Source organism: Grammomys surdaster, unplaced genomic scaffold (genome assembly GCF_004785775.1).
Source record: "Grammomys surdaster isolate TR1022 unplaced genomic scaffold, NIH_TR_1.0 126187, whole genome shotgun sequence".
Lineage (NCBI taxonomy): Eukaryota > Metazoa > Chordata > Mammalia > Rodentia > Muridae > Grammomys > Grammomys surdaster.
The window spans coordinates 6,411,232-6,430,823 of record NW_021620993.1 but is presented as its reverse complement, the minus strand read 5'-3'; the positions used below and the strand labels follow the sequence as shown (position 1 = coordinate 6,430,823).

Genomic DNA, 19,592 nt, shown 5'->3' with positions numbered 1-19,592 from the left:
CACAGTGTCTTGTGGGGGAAGGGCAGAGAGAGGGCTAATGAATGTCTATGTTAATTAGGGCTGTTTTAATTAGAAATCATGATGAGGTGTTCACTAATTTCCAAATAAAATTTACGGAGGGTTTAAATTATTTCCTAGTGTTTCCCCATTTAGCACGGGATTGGCATCGTTAACTCCTCATGTAGAACAGGCTGAGCAAGGAGCACTAATTCAATAACGCATGATTTAAACATTTTAGAACTTCTAACAAATGTGTAAGATTGAAACAAATACAGTGCTACCAGTCATAAACAGCAGCTGAGACTTGGGATGGGTGCAGGCTGTCTTTGGAAGGCTGGGTTGGTGCAGGCTGTGCTGGTCAGGCCCGTTCCCCTCCAGCATCTGTGGAGTCCAGCCCCTGTTCTCTTTGAATGTTGCTATTTGTTTCTCTGCAGTATTGCTTTCCTTTTGACATAGGTGGTCTGTCTTCAAAAATACTTAAACCAGTTTAAACACGTCTAAGCATTTGCTTTACAGAGTGTGCGCACTTCAGCTCAGTTTGGAGGCGGGCTGGAGATAAATCCTGAGCGGATCGATGTGCAGGGCCGTTTGGTAGAGTTAGTTTCCACCTGCTCCGTTACAGAAGAGCTGTAATAATCCATGGCAGCCTCGTTATTTAAACTGATAAAAATCCTTTGAAAACTTTTAAATTGCCTGCTTTTCATTATGTAGCTCTGATCATGGTTAGTCTGTATTGTGTAATTAACAACATACGAATTCCCACCAAGTGGTGGTCAGAGCAGTGATTTCAGACATCAGCATGTCTGACTTGTCAGCAGCTGTTCTGCCCTTCCTGGGTTGTTGGTCTACTTGTTCATGTGGTTATAAATGCATCTTTGTGCAAGCCAGTCTCATGGGCCATGTGGCAGCCACCCTGATGGAACCATGGACTTGTCTTTGCCCTCTCACAGCAGTGGAGATCAATCTGTTTGGTGCGTGCTGTGCCGCTTTGCTTATTTTCTGTGTTGGGTGCTCGCCAGCCTGCCTTTCAGATCGGTCTCACTACCAGACCTGTGGGTGCTATACTGGGAGAGCACCAGGCCCAGCTCCTCTCCTGGCAGAGTGTTAAGAAAGCTCCCTGGACTCTGCAGGATTTGCTTCTTGTAGGTGAAAAGGACAACAGAAAACACAGGAAATGAAATGTTGAACCGTCAGGCACACCCGGGGAAAGCAGGGAAACTAAATCAGTCTGTGGGACCTTGTGCAGCGGCAGGGCCCGTAAACAGCCTCCTTGGGGCTGTGCTCCCTCCATCACACTGAAGGCCAAGCACGCCCAACAGCAGAGAGTTGGGAGGGGTTTGAGCACAAGTTCTCATGAGGTCAGCTCACAAGGATGGCAGAAAACAACTCAGCCACCTTTACACCAGCCCACACCCTCCCACCCCCCACTTTATGGATCTAGTCTTGATTTTCCCTGGCTCCAGTATCCAGCCCAATTATTTGTCTTTCCAGAATGAGCTAGCTCTCAACACCTTCTCACATGTTACCTCTTTACTCTAGGAGTACCTTACCAGATTATTTCCTCCATTTTACAGTTGAGAAAGTGGTCCAAGGATGTATGAGTCCTGGCCCCTCCTGAAGCCCCAGATGCCCAGTGGGAAGGCTGCCTGATGAACATGGCCTGGTATCCTTGAAGCAGGCCACACAGCATAGCATGGCCTCGTGTTTCCAGAGGCTAGCCACTTGCTCTCACCTGAGATGGCGACCAAGGCACAGGGAAGGACCTGTTCTAATCCTAGAAGGAAACTGTTAGTTGTAGGCCCAAACAAGTGAGAACACACTTCTCCCCTGTGTAGTTGGCTTTCTCTGTGCACTCCTGGAAAGAATGATTAGTGATTTCACATTTCATTGGATGTTAATGTGTGGAGTTCACATAACCTCATTCATGATAACTCTTCCTGCCTCTGACCACGCATACAGCCTTGTCATTGAGAGCATGTATATATTGTTCCCAAAACAGACTGGTTTGAGTATATATATTAGGAACACTAGAAACCCAGAGCACCTGGCCTGTGGCCACCTAGGCTACCAGGCCTCAGTTTGATGGACAGCATGTGACTCCCTTAGCTATCATGCTGACTGCTTGTTTGGATCTAGCTGAGAATTCTAGACTTAGCTTTGCTCTGGAAATGGACTTCTAGGCATATGTGACCAGGTTTTTTGCCTACACTACACTTTGTAGTAGGCTAGCCTCAGCTCTTGGGCCCCACTTCTAGGAAGTTCCCTGACAGTGGGGTTCTTGGTCAAACTGAATTGTCAAGGGCAGATTTTTGTGGACTGTTGTAGGAGGGTATCAGGAGAGAGGAGGAGGAGAAATGTCTGTCCCAGTGTGTCCTGAGTGCCGTTGGTTGTGAGGCTGTCTTGTAAATGTGGTCTTTATAGAGATGGCCATTCCAAAAAGTGATGTTTTGCTCCAGCATAGTTTTTTGGACTTGAGTGCATGCTTTGGTGCCCTGTTTGCATCTGGGCATGTTTGACTCAGTGCTGGCCCTTCTGGCCACCAGGTGCCTGTTCTGTGTTATCACGTGGTCAGCACCACAACGCCCTCTGTCCTCTGAAGGTGCGTCCCTGGCAGCCGAGATGCACATGAGATATTGGCCTGGCCGGGCAATTTGCACGGCCTTCCAGGGAGGGCATTAGCATATAAATAGCAGATGCAATGACGGCCATCACAGCTGAGCACGTTTAATTTTTAGTTTATAAGATAGAATGGGTTTTTAAATGCATAGCCATCAAGCCGCTGAAAGACAAATGCAGTTTGGAACTCACTTGTCTGACGAGGCCTTACATCATTTTTTTTTAAAAGGGAAATAGACACACATAAAACTGAACAAAAGTGATTTCTTGGGTGGAAAGTAATTGAGATTGCGCACCAAGTTAATTAGATCGCACAAAATTTATTTAATAGTTCCAGCTGTATCTCTAGGCTGAGGGCCTGGTGGCCACCGGTTTTCTGGATGTCGAAATGCTCTTCCCATTCCTTCGCAAATAATTAGCACTCACCGCCCCACTTCTGTAAACTGATTGCGTTGTATATTTTAGCCGTTTTATTGCTTGTTTAATTATGATCATGACGACTCATTTTTCTAAATCCTTTTAACTGTGGGTGAGAATCAATTTGTATAAAACCAGCAGTACCCCTACTACACAACAGCGGTGGGCAAAAGCTTGTTTCTGTTTTGTGGGTGGATAAGTTGGCCCTCTGTTGGGGTCTGTAGTTCCCACTTGGGGGCTAGCTTAGGAGAAGTCTTCTGATTGGCTAAAAGAATTTCTGACCACCTGCCATATCCCTCAAAGGCACCCAAGGATTTCACACATCAGAAAAGGTCTGAGTGAGAAAGGCAGCCTGTGCTGGTGTGTGGTCCCCTGTGTAGGGCTTGTTAAGAGTTGCTTTTCCTGACTAGTTTCACACAGTTCATTTTGTGTTGTTTCATCACAGTAGAAAACTTGGCCCTCACCTGGGATAAAAGTAAGCTGTTCTTGAGAACATTTCAAAAGTCTGACCTCATTTTGAAGACATCACTAATTCTGCCTTTTTACCAGGTGTGAGCTCTTTCCCTGAACTCTTGGCATCTAGGCTCTTTATGTGGGTCCCCTCTGGATGCCAGCATCTGTCTGACCTCCCCTGTGACCTTAAAGGCAGGTTCTACCACAGTGATCATGACCTCTCAATTATTTAGATTCCAAAGTAAGTGAGTGGAGGCTAGTTGACTGTGATTCAAGACCATTCCATGCAAGCCTTCTCCTCTCTGGGCTGTGCTACCTTTCCAGGGACTGCCCCTTGGGACCATAACCTTCCTGGTCAGGCTCCTGTGCAGGTCACAGAAGTGTCCCGACAGCTAGGGCTCAGAACTTTTCCACAGCAGAGTAATTTCCCATCCCCCAGGTATAGCTCATCTGACAGCTGTCCTTGGTAACTTCGGCACCAAGAATTTGCAATAGTAGTATTTACCAAGTGTGAATGAAAACTTCACTTTAGTTTCACTTAAGTATTAACAGTGACCTCTGTAAATTGTAGTTGTTGCAGTTTGAGTACTCCATCACTGAATAGTTGCTAAGTAAAGTATGGGAATGGCTGGCAGCTCTGTGGCCCTAGAGAGAGCTTGGGACTTTTTCGAGGCAAATGCATGTGGTGGAAGAGCAGACAGCCAGAGACTCTTATCAGTCTAATTTAAGAACAAGGAAGAACCTGGAGCCTCAAATTTAATCTAAAAATAAATGATTGTAGTTGAGGAGGAAGAAGATAAAATTATAATAGTTACCTAAGCACTTGAGTATTTTTTTAGGGAATGAAATTTTGATAAAAAGTCCCCAGCAAAATTCAAGGGTGTGAGCAATAAGCATAATATTTTATGAAAATGACCCCCATATTTAAAACCTGGCACTATATGTTATGCATTGTAGCACCCAGCCCACATCTACCTTTTAGAAAATTAAAACACATAAATTCTGTTTAGTGTTTGATACGCACTGCACTAGCTGAGCCCGTAATGCCCTAAAACCTTGGGCTGCTTTCCACCTTTCATAAATTCCTGGGTAGATTCTATACAAAAATAATTTTCAGGTCCGTGGCTCATTGTTATTCAAACGTGATTGATCGTCGTCATTTGCTCAGCTCGGGAGTTAAGTGCCCCTGTCATTTCCAAAGAGTATAATTGGGACGTTTCACAGGTCAGCGGTGGAGACAGGCTTCCCTTTTGATCAGTGTTAGACTGATAACAAAAATTACAGTTTCCGATGATTAATGTCTCCTGTGCTTCCCAGATGCACGACTGTGGGCTGCACCAAAACAAAGTGCATTTGCATCTGATTATGCTCTCTCTGGGCAGCAGTCTCCCAGGCTGGGGCATGGGGCCAGCAGGCGCGGCCAGATGTGGCTGCTGATGGTTCCTGCAGCCCCATGAAGGAGCCTGGCTCAACCTGGGCGGGCAGCATGCTGAGCTAGGTCATAAGTAGGTGATGCACTGTAGTCTCTCCTCCATGATGACTGTCATTTGCTTGGTGTGGCTTTGGATGCACAGTAGCTCCTGCCTTGAGACTAGAAGCTACTCCTTAGATGTCCTTTCCCCCTTCAGGAAAGTCAGGACCATGGGGAACACCTGTAAATTTAAAGTTGCTGTTGGGAATGGTTTTAAAATTCAATGTTTAAGTTTTTTTAAAGTTTTTCTTATAATCCTATGAAGGTCCCATAAGTTAGCATTCACTTAACAGGGACCTTCCTTGTCTCAATTCTGCCCTAAAACTGCCTCTATCTATCTATCTATCTATCTATCTATCTATCTATCTATCTGCCTATCTACTCATCTATCTACCCATCTGTCTATCTGCTTTTGAAGCAGATATCTATTATCTCTATTATGAAACTGTCCAAGAACTTCCTACATACACCAAGCTGGCCTCTTCAAACTTACAGAGATCCACCTGCCTCGGCCTCCCAACAGCTCAGTCCACTCTGAGACATTGATGGATACTCAGTACAGAGCTCCTGCTGGTCAACCAGGGCTATATGGATTATTACTGTAATAGATCTCAGCCCTTATACCTTACCCTTTATTTCATACACAGACACACACTGAGATTAAAGGTGTGTACCATCATACTCAGCTTTAAAAGCTGCAAGGGCATTGAAACTTGGCAGGGGGCACCAAAACTCAAGGGGCCACCACAGTCTAAAGGGTACCTTATCCCTAGGGCTGTGGACTTCCTTGCCTTGGTGAGCTGAGCCAGGCTCCCTTATATGATAGGTGGGCAGTGGAGTAGATCTCAGGAAAGCTGGGTTTCTGGCTTCATATTCTGGGTGTGGAAGATTCTAGAAAAATATGAGGTCAATGGGAAGTAGGGTGGGAGGAAACTCATCAGAGGATAGTTCTGCAGTGAGACTGGAGGAACAGTGGGTCTGAGGCATAGCAAATGTTATGACCTATGAACTTGGTGGCTTACTTGGGCATGGAAGAGCTGTAGGTAAAATGGCAGCACCATTAATTCAAGCTCTGCTGCCTGCTTAATGGGGATGTGAGCCATCTGTGCATGTCCTTGGTGATGCCTACTGCAGCAGGCACAAGAGATTGGTGATAGTTAGGGAATGGCTCCAGGTGGGAGCTAAGCAAAGACAGTGTGAGTCAAGAATAAGAACAGCCTTAGAGACAGTGTAATGAAAGACTATCAACATCTGTTGTTGAAGTCCTAAACTGGACAGATGGCCCTATAAGAAGGGACACTTGTACACAGACCATGGACAGCTGCTGTTGGATTGAGCTCATGTCCTTATTTGTATTTGGGAATGTTTTCACAGTCAGAAGCACTGGAGGACAGCGAGGATGAGGATCAGGACTTCGTGGAGGTCCCAGAGAAAGAGGGTTATGAGCCTCGAATCCCTGACCATCTACGAGCTGAATATGGTGAGCTTTGGGCCCACAAGGGACAGGATTGGACACCAAGGGTACTGGAGGGACAGGTTTCCACTCTGGACAATGCCTCTAGGTTGTGACATTGACCCAGGGAGTTTATCCGTCAACTTCCCTTATACAGCTGTTGTATCAGTAATTGCTCCTTGTATTTAAGTTGCAGTGTTTTTCTTTTGTGCCCTTGAGTCCGCCTGTGGCCAGAACATGGCAGGACATCACACAGGGTACTCTGGCCCTTTGATGCTCTGGCTGTGGGTCAGAGACGCAGTCTGCTGGGGATGCCTTTGTCCACATAGGGCCCACACCAGGGCAGAGGGGATCATGATAAAAGCATCCCTGCTTTGTGTCTTCGAGGTCACAGACATAGCCTCTGACTCAGGAACATCTGGACTCCATAGCAAGAAGCAGCTTGTCACACATAGAGCACTGCTGTGACAAACAGGCATTTCCCATCTAAGATCTTCTTCCTCTTTTCCATGAAAGCTTTAAGAGCAACACACTGTACCCTAGGCTTGTGCCCTCCAGAGAGAATGTGTAGACTTAAAGCTGATCCAGGACGCAGGTCACAGCTTCAGGTTATGGTACCACTTATGCAAACTGGAAGCAATAATCTTGCTTCTGTGGGGAGTACACAAGTGGATTTGAACTGGTATTTATGGAGTGGAATTTGAAATTGTTAAGAGAATTTAGAAGATTAGATGACTTGTATGTAAAGCCGTGACCCATTAGGGGTGTTAAGCCAAATTAGCCTAGGCAGACTTACCCTCTTAGTCCTCAGCCCTTGGCCTAGTGCCGTCTCCTGGGCAGGCTGGTTGGGGATCAGTGAGTGTGTGATTGTCAGGAGGAACCTCTCACACTCAAGGGCTACTGGTGACCCCTTGGGTAAGCACAGTGGCTTGGTCTGGCTTACTCTGCAGAAGTCCCAATATTCTGATGCCCCATGAAGAGCTCCCTGCCTAGTAGAGCTGCTTGCCTCACTTGCTGCTTGTGGGCAAGCCTGCCTTGCTGAGTTGTGTATACCATTACAGTTCTCCAGGGCTCAGCCTCACCATGCTCTCCTCATGGGCTCTTCAGCCTGCAAACTCCATGACCTTCCAAACCTCTACTCACATGCTTCTCCAAGCACCAGTCTCTACCTGAGGTGGAGTTTATTGTCTTCCAGCTTACCTTTCTTCCTGGTGGGATATACATCATGGCCAACTCCTGAACACCAGGAAGTGCTTCAGGTATATATGGGGTGACATGGCCATCCTCCTGTGCCTAAGATGGGTTTTGCCTCCTGTTTCCTTTTACCTTTGCCTGGACAAGGTCCTTGTCTAGCAAGGTGCTGGTGTGGCTATCTGAGGCCACTGTGGGCGGTGAGGGCAGGTGAGACAGGGATATTTCTCAGTGTCCGGGCAGTGTGTCTAGCACCTACTTACGTACCTGGGTTCTTAAATGCCCAGATGTCCTTCTGTCCTCCTTGGAAGCCACACGTTTGTTCTTAAGCTGGGGAACTGACTCTGGCTCTTAGAGTCTTAAGGGGATCATGGTTGCACCAGAATTTTTTAGCTTGGGCCTCTTCGTCCTGTTCTAATGTTCCATAACCTTCAGCAGACATGTAAGTCTGACTATACACAGGTTTTGAGTAGCTCTAGGTCATATGTAGCAGGGGCAGCAGTGACAAGCCAACACCAAGGATTATTCTCAAAGAACAAAACAGATTCCTTTCATCCTAGGAGAGGCTGTCTTCGGCTCATGGCTTGGGAGTGGTCAGTGGTGGTGCCAGTGAAGACAGCAGCCCTGTTCACAGGTGTTTACTTAGTGTCACCTCTGGAAGACAGGAGCACACAGTGCTCCCTTTCCAGCCACCAGTGGAAGTAGACAGGGCTAGACCAAATTCTTTAGTCCTCCTGATCAGAGATAGCCCTATGTCTGCCTGTATCTAGATGGCTTCTGACTGTTGACCATTTGAGTCCAGCAAAAGTGGCTGAGTCATAAAAAAACACTGTGAAGCATCTCCCAGTGCCACTTGCTGGGACATGTGCTTGGACACAGCCATGACAAACCTGCTGCGAGGCGACACAGGGAGATCACAAGTGGCTCTGGTTTGGCAGTTACAACCCACATCTACTAGTGATCATGCCAGCCTGGCTCCAGCCCCACAGCAGAGCTGTGCTGCCCTGGTACCTGTTCCTAATGTAGACTAATCCATGGTTTTCAGTAGAATGTCGCAAGGTCCACTACTGCGTGTAGGGCTATCTCTCACATAGGAGCAATAACTATGGTGTACATAGCTCCTACACCCAGTGCCCATCAGCCTGTGTGTTACTGTCTTTTCTTCAGAGCCTTCCATGTACACCTGGAAGTGCCTACAGAGCTGCTAAGGGGCTTCAGCTCAGCCTAACAGAAAGGCAGAGACTTCGGTGGCTTGCTTCATTGTCTGTAATTTATCCCTTTCTTGGAAAAGTTCTAGGCATCTGTTTTAAACCTAGAAGGCAATGATGGCTCATATGGTCTGAGTCAGCTGTTGTTTTGTATTTTCAAAATGGTATCAAGTGGAGAACATGGCAGAGTCTGGGAGGGTTGGCAGGGTGTACTGGTAGACCTACAGCACCCACATTCAGTACATACAATCTGGCTGTCAGTGCCACCGCTGGGCTGAGGGCCACAGGAACCAAGGAGGGGTTGGTGAGCCCTTGAGGCCAGGGACACATGACACCCCTAGAATTCCTGGAGCATTCACAGGAGGGGCTGCGGCAAGAACTGGCCCATGGGAAGGACCTGTGGCATGGATAGAAGGTGGGAATCCTCCATCGTTATACCAAATGGAGACTCCCTCGAGAGCAGTAGCCTAGGCTAGAGTCCGGACAGACAGACAGACAGATAGACAGACAGACAGACAGTGTGCAGTGAGATCAGTTCATAATACTAGTTTATAGTCCATCACTGTTTTTCCAATTAAACACAGGCGAATCTGAGGTGTTAGATTCAGTCTAAATCCACACGACTGAGGAAATCAGGCTCTTTTTTCTTTCTCATTTCTTTCTCTGAATTTTCACTGAGGGGCTTTTATCTTCCCCTTAATCCTACCATTTCTGTCAGGACATAATCTCTTTCTCAAATTTACATTTTAATTACAAGGCCAGCTGAACTAGGTAAAATCAATAATGTCAGCGCGCGGCAGCCTAACTTTGTGCGGAGCCCCAGCCTCTCCATTTCCTCCTATCGATCCATCCCTCCCGCACTGTCTGCTTTAGTGCTTCAGGCAAATAGGTGCCACTTGGCCAATTTAAACAAAAAAAGGAGCTTTGGACATTTTTATGACTCTTTCTAAAAGCAAGTATGGGAGTAAATTTTGGCCAAGGGACTACTAGAGTCAGGCCCTGCAAGGCAGCAGGGCCATGGTGGTCACCAGGATAATGTCTCATTCTTACAGGGTCACCCACCCTCCAGCCTGAGGAGTGTGCTCTGCTTTTTGGGTTTTAACTTTGAAAATATGTCAGTGAGATTGATTTTCTATGACGGTGTGAAAACAGTAGTGTGTTCAGTGCCCTGAGTGTTTACCCTGCTCTAACACGCTTACCCATCTTCTTAATGGTTTAAAACAACAAATCAATGAAAAATATATTTCATTCTTGTAACTCTTAGGAATTCTCATATTGATCTTTTGGCTGCGATTGTATCTATCTACATGTCACATTGTTCCCGTACCAGCCTCGCCTCCCTGCTGTGTGTGCATGTGTGCAGGACTCGGCTAACTTGCTGCCTTCCACATTGCCGGTAACATTGTGCTGAGAAACACTGGGGGTCATATTTTTGCCACCAAAACCTGAGACACTGGTTTTTGTTATTTCTTTGTTATTGTTGTCTTTGTTTTTTCAAGACAGGATTTCTCCATGGCTATCCCGGAACTTACTCTGTAGACCAGGCTAGCCTAGAACTCAAAGAGATCCACCTGCCTCTGCTGCCTGGGTACTAGGATTAAGGATGAGAGCCACCACTGCCTAACATGGGGCTCTCTTTTTACGGTTGGACCAGAGAAAGGGCAGCCTGATATCTTCTGATACGAAGTGTGCCCAAATCTTGGGACTACAGAGCTCCAGAGCCTGGAGGTAGCTGTCTGTGACTCCACTACCCTCTCAGAGTGGCCCTGCCCAAGTCCTCTGCTCCCACTCATAAGAATCCAAGAGTCAGGGGCCCTTCCCTATGCACAGGTGATCTAAAAGCAGAGACAAGTGTTTCCATATAGGGTCACATAGTAAATATTTGGCTTTCGGGACTGCATCAGGTCTCTCATAGTTCCACTCTGAAAGTAGCACAGATGCTGTATCTGGGACCAGTAAAACTTGTTATAGAAAAACAGGCAGTGGAGCAGGTTTGACCATTGCCTTCAGGGCCCCAGGAAGCCCTAAAGAGCAGCTGGTCATTTCTGTGCCATGTCAGGCTGACCTCTGCTACAGCAAGCCCATGATGGGTCTCGAACTCCTAGTGCCTTAGTGTAGGCCTTGCCATCCCAAGGCCTCAGGTAGAGTGCATTGGCCTTCCTTGATGGAAGTCTCTTTATTGCACAGACTTCAACTTGAAACCCTCCTTCCTCAGGCCTTCTGGGTACTTCAGTCACTTAATTATATCACATGCCTAAACACTCATTGACCTTGAGTCTAGATATTAATGCACAAACTTAGCATTTTTAAAGCTTGATTTAGGATCTTACTTTGTAACCCAGACTGGCCGTGGCCTTGAGACTCTCCTACCCGAGTGCCCCAAGTTCCGGATGACAAGTGAGGTCCACCTTGTACTTTGACTATCCCATCCACATTCATCACACCCTCCTGTATTCTTTTTTTTATACTATTTTCAAACTTAAAATCTACTTTCCTGGCATTAGCCTGTTTTCTCAGCTGCCTTTTGAGTTTAGCCTCTCAATAGACGTCTATTAGCTAAACGTATTTGACTTGCTCAGTCCATCTGCTCATAGACTTATTAGTTTGTTTGACAAGTGGTCCTGTCTGTTCAGAACTGGGTACCATACTTTTTCTTGCTTTGCTGCTACTGTTATTGTTTCGGTTTTCCCTCCTGTTTTTTTTTTTTAATGTATCTTTGTATCATTCTGATAGCTATCTCCAGTTTTAAGACATATATTTTTATCATTGACTGTTTCCATTTTGTAGTTCTGAGGACAGAACTTAAGGCCTTACACATGTTAAACATGCTTCCTACTACCAGCCCAGCCCTTAGTCCCTTGGTCACTATTCTTTTTATGGTTTCTGTACTGTCCTCTACATAAGACAGGAGACCGAGGACTCTCTTATCCTACCTCCATGGCATTGGACCACCCTGGTACCCTCTGAGTTATTATTCTGATGTCAAAAGTCATTTACTCATTGTTATCTTGTGTACTGTGGTTTAGATTTTCTCTTTCTTTTTTTTTAAAAAGATTTATTTATTATTTTATTTATGAGTACACTGTCGCTGTCTTCGGACACACCAGAATAGGGCATCCAATCTCATTACAGATGGTTGTGAGCCACCATGTGGTTGGTGGGATTTGAACTCAGGACCTCTGGAAGAGCAGTCAGTGCTCTTAACCGCTGAGCCACCTCTCCAGCCCCAGATTTTCTCTTTCTTGATGGATCACCTATGCTGAGGATGTTCTTAAAGAATCTGCAAGGGTGGTCCTTGTAAGGTCTTGTGTCTGTAAGACTCCCTCCTGAGCCTGTGTGTGGTGGGCATGACAGCTCAGCTTGGTATTCAGCTGTAAGCTTGGTTCATCTTCCTCTACACTTTCCTTCTTCCTTTTTCTCTTTTGTGGTATTGAGGATGGGACATAGCCTTAGACTTTCTCGGTGCATGCCGTGTCAGCACATTTGCTTTCCTTCTTCCTTTTTCTCTTTTGTGGTATTGAGGATGGGACATAGCCTTAGACTTTCTCGGTGCATGCCGTGTCAGCACATTTGCTCCTTCCCCTCCTCTGAGAGGCGGGAAAACTGTCTCATTTCTTCAGCCATTTCCGATATTCCAATTGTATTTTCTTTTCTCTGGAATTTCAAAAACAGGAAGCCCAGCACCTGTGTGTCTGCCCTTCACATCACTGCGCTATGCAGTTGCGCTCATGTGCACTACCACTGGTCCCTCTGCCCTTCAGGCACCCAGCAAGTAACTACCTCTGCAGCGTTTCCTGACTTCTTCTTTCTTTTATTTTTATTTTTATTTTATGTGATGGGTGTTTTGCCAGCTTGTATGTTTGTCACCATGTGTCTGACTAGTGCCTGAGGAGGCCAGAAGAAGACAGCAGATCCCCTGGGAATGGACTCAGGTAGTTGTAAGCTACCATATGGTACTGGGAACTGAACCTGGGTCTTCTGAAAGAATAGCCAGTGCTCTTAAGTGCTGAGCCATCTTTCCAACCTCCCTGCTCCTCAACTTTGATAGAAGATGTCTTTGACACCTCTTTCCCTTCTGACTGCCAGAATGGTGCTGTGCTGTCTTCCCCAGGTGACTTTTCCTTCTTGCCTTATCTCAGCTGTAGAGTCTGCCCAGTCTCAGAAATGGTGCATCATCTGTTCTGCCTTTGGTGGCAGGGTATTCAGAAGTCTGAGCTTTGGTGTCATGGAGATCTCTCTGGCACAGCTAGTGTCCAGCTAAGGCTGCCCCTGCATTGACTGTGAGAAGTCGGGTAACAGGTGGATAGTGCCCCTGGAGTCCCAGTTCTGACAATGCTCTGGGGCCAGCGAGGGTCAGAGTTGGCCCTATGTGCAACCTGCTAAGAACTAGACCCAAGAGTGGGCAGGAACAAAGTGATGGGATTCTGCCCTCAGGATGTGAGAATGAAGCTGGGCTAAGATTGGTGTCATCTGCCGTATCCTATAGAAATCCTGGTGTCAACATCATAACCTCCTCTAGCTGGCAAGGTGTAGGGCAGGTATTTCAGGGTGGCATCCTGTAGTCAGGGGCTTAACATCTGCTCCGCAGCCACAGAAAACATACTGTAGCCACTCTTGTGGCTTTTGAAGTTTGGGGCAGAAGTTGGGAACTGCTGTGGTGGGTATTTCTTCTGAGGACAGCACAGGGGAGAAGTACCACGCAATTGTCACCTTCATACAGAGTCTGGGTTGCTCTGTTCCTTGCTCAGTAAAGGGAGGCCCCCTGTCATGGGGAAGGCTGCCTCTCTTTGGCATGTCAGGTGTTGTTTGTAGACATCCAACCTCTCACGGTGGGAAGCTGTGGGCAAAGGCGACAGTGTTGTTAGCCTGTGCTGTGAACAACTCTTGGTAAGCTCTTGATGACAATCCCTGTAGGTTACCCAAGTCCTAGTCCTGTGCCCTACATAAGAGTGTGGCCTGTATCTGACAAGTTGGGATGACAGACATCTCTTGTGCTGTCACACATGGATGCATCTGAGGCCTGACCACATGGTGCTCCTCCAGTCTTCCCTGGGTGATAGAGTAATGTGGACATGTGTCATTTCAGGGCTGGAGCCAAAGGCCCCACTGAAGACTCTGGAGAAAGGTACAGCTGTATGTAGCTTACAAGAGAGAACCAGGATGAGAAGGGAAGAGGAGGCCTCAGACCCCACCTCTGCAGCTGCCCAGATGTTGCGGCTCCAGGACTGCTTGTCATCTCCCTCCCTCTCCTCTACCAGGTGACTCTAGATGTCCCATGTCACTGGGCCCACAGCCTAGTACTGCCACCACCTGTCTGAAGCATTGGCTGGCCTGAACAGGTTGCCCAAGAACCCTCCTTTGAGAGGTATTCTGGAATGTGTATAGTCCTAACCAAGTAGCACCCGCTAATCTGGGGCATGGAGCTCACCTGGGCCTGTAGCAGCCCTTTGGAGGTCCTGCAGCCAAGCCATATTCTTGAAGGAAATGTCAAGTGACCTCCAAACAGGTTCACATTACAGATCAAAGCCAGTACTCAGCAGGGCTAGGTTGTTTGCTGGACATCAGCAGCCAACCTGACAGCTCAGGTACAAGATAGTATATTAATTCTGATCCCAGGCTTCTGGACTGCACTGGGATGTGGAGGAGAAAGGCAAGTAGCCACACAAGGAATGAGTAGCCCACATGTACTGATCTGTTTTCAGGGTACTTCCTGGGCCAGAGGAAGCCCAGAAGCAAGCAGAACGAGCCCGAGCACCCATTGTACCCTTTGGAGTGGACCTGTGTTACTGGGGCCAGGAGCAGCTAACAGCTGGAAAGATTCTTAAGTGAGTCTAAGATATTTGGTTCCTAGGACACGACCACAACCTGGCCTTAAATATCTATTCTCAGGCCTGTAGGACGCTGGGACTTGAGCCTTACTATTGCTTCTTCAGGAGGTACCCATGAGGGTTATCTCTTACTCAGTGTGAAGGAATAGCTGAAGCTCAGTCCTGAGATCCTCCTGACAAGTGTGGCTACTCACGATGCTGGAAACAGATGGGCCCAGGGTTAACTGGGTCAGAAGCTGGATTTTTGTTCCCCAAGAGCCTTCTGAATGGATCTGCTCCAGCACAAACCAGGCTACAGATAGCTAGTGGAAGGTAGAGGAAGAAAGACACTTCCAGGAGTACAGGTGAAAACTTACCTAAAAGGAGGAGGGAGTCAGGTGGCTGGAAGAGCCTAGGCTGCATTTGCTGGCACTGTACTTAAGGGCTAGCACTGGGAATCTAAGACCAGTAAAGCTAATGATGTGTGAACCTCAGGCTGGGCTGCCTGGATGCTAAGCTTACCTGGCAGGAATTGGGATCTGGAGAAGGCTAAGGGAGTGAGCCAGGTCCCTACGTGAGAGTCCTGGTTGGGGCTTTGCCCTGAGGCTCCATGATGTTAACCTTTGGTACAGCTGGCTGGTTGTGAGGAACTTACCCAAGTTCAAGTCATAGCCAGCCTGTGTTGCTGCCGCCATTTCAGTTCCCTGGTCAGTGCTGTTTCACCCAACTACAGCCAGCACTGGTCAGGATCCTGGGCCCTATCACTCTTCTGTTCACCATGTGCCAACCATCTCTGAGCAATCCACAGAGGTGCCAGCTCTTGAGGCAGCTGGCATACATGTGCAGAGCCCAGAGAATCTGCTGTGTGATGTTGGATCAGAAGTTGAGCCTTTGCCACAGAGTGGCAAAGCCCACCCCATTCTCTGGCATTCAGAGAAAAGTGGCCTTCCTAAGGTTTGGTGACGGACTGACTGAGTGGTCCTGTAGCTCACTGGTATAGTGCTTGCCTAACATACATGAGGCCCTAAGTTGAATCCATAGCACTGTCAGGAGAAAAAAAAAGGAGGGGGGGGGGAAACAAGGTTTGGTGGTGGCCACAGAGCAAAAGCTCCATCCTTTGGGGCCCTTAACGCTGAGTGAAGACTGAGTGTGAATTTGTACATGCCCTGCTGCATTGGTAGCATGTCCATGCCAGAGCCTGTATTCACCCACTCAATGGCAAGGACTCAACCCACTCAATGACTTGGACTCTCCTTACTTGAAAGCCATGGCCTCAGGGCCCGGAGCTGCTGTCCTGCTTTGCAAGGGGAATCTAGCCTTAGGCTAGTAGTTATATTAACCATCTTTGGCTAGTCCGTGAACACCAGGATTTGAACCCAGTGTAGTGACCATGTTCTCTAGTCTAGGAAAGCCTCAAGGCCACCAGGGGCAAGTGTTCTCCCCAGGATTGAGGGGTAATTGGGCTACATTGTGATTGGGCCAGCCCCCTTCTTTTGGTCCAGAGTAGCTACTTCGAGGGTTTTTGGTGCACCTTGCAGATCTGACTCTCAACACCGCTTCTGGAAACCCAGCGAGGTGGAGGAAGAGGTGGACAGTGCCCATGTTTCTGAGATGCTCCATAGCCGGCACATTACCTTTTCAGGGAAGTTTGAGCCTGTGCAGCACAAGTGCCGGGCCCTGAGGCCTAATGGCAGGCTCTGCGAGCGCCAGGATCGGCTGAAGGTAAGTAAGGCCAGTAGGCAAGGCCATGGGCATGACGCTGTGCCCACCTAGGGAGAGGCTGGGGATGACTAGTGGCCTTGGAAGTGCTGGTCCTCTTTGCCTCCATTCTAGACCAGGGATACTTGTGAACTCTGTAGAGGAAGGTTTATAAACAGTGTCCTAATTGCTTAGCCACTGGCCATCAGAGAATCATGTATGGGGTTCTTTGTCCTGGACCCCAACATTGACTTCTGAGAGACCTTCTATAATAGCCAGAGCACTGTTCTGCAGCTAAAGCCGTGTGTGGGTTGAGACATGAGGTTGTACACACATGCATGCAGAAGGTAGCAGAGTAGAGAGAAGTTGCTTTGGATAAGCAGACTCCTGATGCTCTCTCCCTAGATCTCCCGCTCTGTGAGGAGGGCACATGATTAGAGGGCTTGGCTGTACCCCCCTCCCCTAGAGCTGTTTGTGCGACCTCCTGGCCATCAGCTGCTTTGTGCTTATTGTATAGTGCCCGTTCCATGGGAAGATCATCCCCAGAGATGACAAGGGGCAGCCTCTCAACCCAGAAGACAGAGCCCGTGAACAGAAGCAGCAACTTCAGCAGCAGCAGGCACATCCTGGTAGGTGTGTGGGAGCAGGAGAGGGGCTACAGGATAGCCCTGGAACTTGTGGTCACCAAGTTGCAAATTCTGTTTGTAACTGAGTAGCAGGTTGGGGCTCCATGGGCAAGGTTTGGTACACATGGCTAGTAAGGTATTTATCTTCAAGGCTTACAATAGGAATGTGGGTATTCCTGGCTCCATATACCACCATGTCAACATCTGCACAAAGGGACTGAACCCAGAGTTTCATATGGTAGATAAGCACTCTACCAGTGAGCTATAGTCCCCAGGTCCTGGTTCTTAGTCCCTCTTCCTGAGCAGATGATGGAATTGCAGCAGGCTGTCTCTCCAGATACAGTCATCCACTCTAGTTCTTGCACCTAGAGTCTAGGTGGTCTCATCTGTTGGCTCTGACTCACCCAGCTCCAGCCCCTCTCCTGCTCCCACCTACCTACATGGGTGGTCAAGCTCAGTCTAGTGTCTAAACCTATTTTTTTTTGGTTTTTTTTTGTTTTTTTTTTTTTTGTTTTTTTTTGTTTTTCGAGACAGGGTTTCTCTGTGTAGTCCTGGCTGTCCTGGAACTCACTCTGTAGACCAGGCTGGCCTCAAACTCAGAAATCCGCCTGCCTCTGCCTCCCAAGTGCTGGGATTAAAGGCGTGCGCCACCACCGCCCGGCGTCTAAACCTATTTTGGGGGCTGTAGTCAGCCCATGGAAGGCCCTTCTGGGAAGGGGACATGTCTACAGACCCCTTCATAGCTTTTTGCCCTGTGATCATAAGACAGAAATGCCTGTTTCACCTTGTGCCCAGAGGTATGCCTGGGTTGTATAGCAATGGGGAGGGCCTGACCTGTTCATCTGCGGGATAAACCTTCCCTGGTGGCTCACACTCAGGAGCAAATTAAGTGCCTATTTTTGTGTCAACCCTGAAGAGTATCTAGTTTTCCAGCCCTCGGTGGCTTGTTAACAAACAGGTATCAGGCCACGGGCCAAGCCCGGTGCTGGCCAGTCAGATGTGAAATAGCATCTCTTTACTAACTGCAGTATTGATCCCGCCTCCCTCGCACACGGGGCAATTTTCTTTTCCCTGGTGCTAACCTCGGTGACAATGCACACGGTGCTCCAGGGCCCTTGAGCGCCCAGGAAGGCCGCACAGCCCCAGCGTCTATTGATTTTCTTCAAAGGCTTTTAAATTGCTCCTTCATTTTCCTGAGGTGCTCATTCCATCTCCACTGGATGCCAGCATTTTTTCGTTGTGTTTAAACAATTGCTCCATTCACCAGGTTCCTAAACTGTGACGCCTTCTTATTACTGGGAGATAAACTGTTTAGACAGTTTTCCTTAATCTTGGATTAATCGTCCCTGTATCTGAATCGTGCAGTCCTGAGTTCCTTCACTTCAAAAAAATCAGCTTGGAGAGGCCACACCATCTGTCTGTCTGGTGTGCTTGCTTCTCCCTCAGTGGACGTGCCCCCTCACGGTCTGGCTTTGCTGCCACCCTGTTTCCAGGGACTGCTCCCTATCCACTCTGCCCCAGCCCATGGGGCATTTGGATGCCCTCGTAGTAAAGAATACCAGGTCCTTCTGCCTGCTAGGCTCACCCATAGGCCTGAAGAGTTAGGTTTACTTTGTCTTTATCAGATTCACTAGACTGTCTTTCCCAAGCCAGGCTAGTCCGGTGTCATGCCTAATGGAGCTTCGGGAAGCCTGTGGAGGTGAACCAGCAGAGACTAAGGAGGGAACTCAGGCGTCCTAGGCTCTGACTCCCAGAAGGGCCTGGTGCTTATTTACCTGGGCTGACAACCTCAGCAGCCCTACACATGAGCAGTGATCATGCCATGATAAGTGAGTTGAGTGCTGTTCAGTTCCCTCTCACTTTCCATAGACCCTTGTGACTACAACAGGCTGTGCCCAGCTTACAGGTGGGGTAATTTTGCTGTGCACTTGGAAGCACATAATCACATTTCCTGTGAACCAGAGAACCCGTCTGTAGCCTACCATGCACCTCGACTCTAGACACCCTTACTTCACTTCCCAGTTAACTACAAGATCTGTTTGAAAGCACCACAGTTGGTCTGATTGGCAGGGAAGTAGCTTGTAGACACTCTGACTCCTTGGCCAAAGACCTTGATTTCTGTTCTACCTGAATGGTTAGGAATGGTAAGAGTAGTGGCTGTGGGGGTAGGCCTGCCCAGGTCCAGCCTGTTCAAATTGAGGAGACACTCACTAGAGGACTAAGTGACAGAAGGAGGAATAAGGGAATAAGGAAAGAGATGTCTCTCAGTAGATTCTCATCACGTCACTCAGCACAGACCCTCTCAGACTATGGTGCCAGGGCATGCAGCAGGCAGACTCCAGCCCTACACCCAGAAGAAACCCACGGGGTCACCCCTGGTTGGTGCCAGACATCTTTAGAAATCCTCAAGTTGTGCTCAGATTGGCAGGACCCTGAGTTTATGAAGGACGTGGAGGCAGCCACAGGAGTGGACCTCGGTTCATCCAGGTATAGCAAGAAGGGCAAAGGGAAAAAGAAGAAGCACCCTAACCTCACTGACTTGCGAGAGCGTGCCAACACTGCCCGAGCCCGCCTTGAGAAGAAGGTCTTTGCCAAGTAAGAGCTATTTACTGGCCCAAGGCCCCAGGCTTTGGTCTAGGATATGTTGGGGGA

The 19,592-nt window shown here is 48.0% G+C and overlaps 1 protein-coding gene across 2 annotated transcripts in view; it reads left to right on the top strand.

Annotated features, from left to right (window-relative positions):
- Uvssa (UV stimulated scaffold protein A) overlaps positions 1-19,592 on the top strand; it is a 37,741-nt gene that overhangs the window by 17,245 nt on the left and 904 nt on the right. For both annotated transcript variants that reach the window (XM_028758245.1, XM_028758244.1), the window contains exons 8-13: positions 6,332-6,437; positions 13,896-14,067; positions 14,512-14,634; positions 16,155-16,338; positions 16,832-16,943; positions 19,361-19,535. In XM_028758245.1, coding sequence (XP_028614078.1) covers positions 6,332-6,437; positions 13,896-14,067; positions 14,512-14,634; positions 16,155-16,338; positions 16,832-16,943; positions 19,361-19,535 — 872 coding nt within the window. The remainder of the gene's footprint in view (positions 1-6,331; positions 6,438-13,895; positions 14,068-14,511; positions 14,635-16,154; positions 16,339-16,831; positions 16,944-19,360; positions 19,536-19,592) is intronic.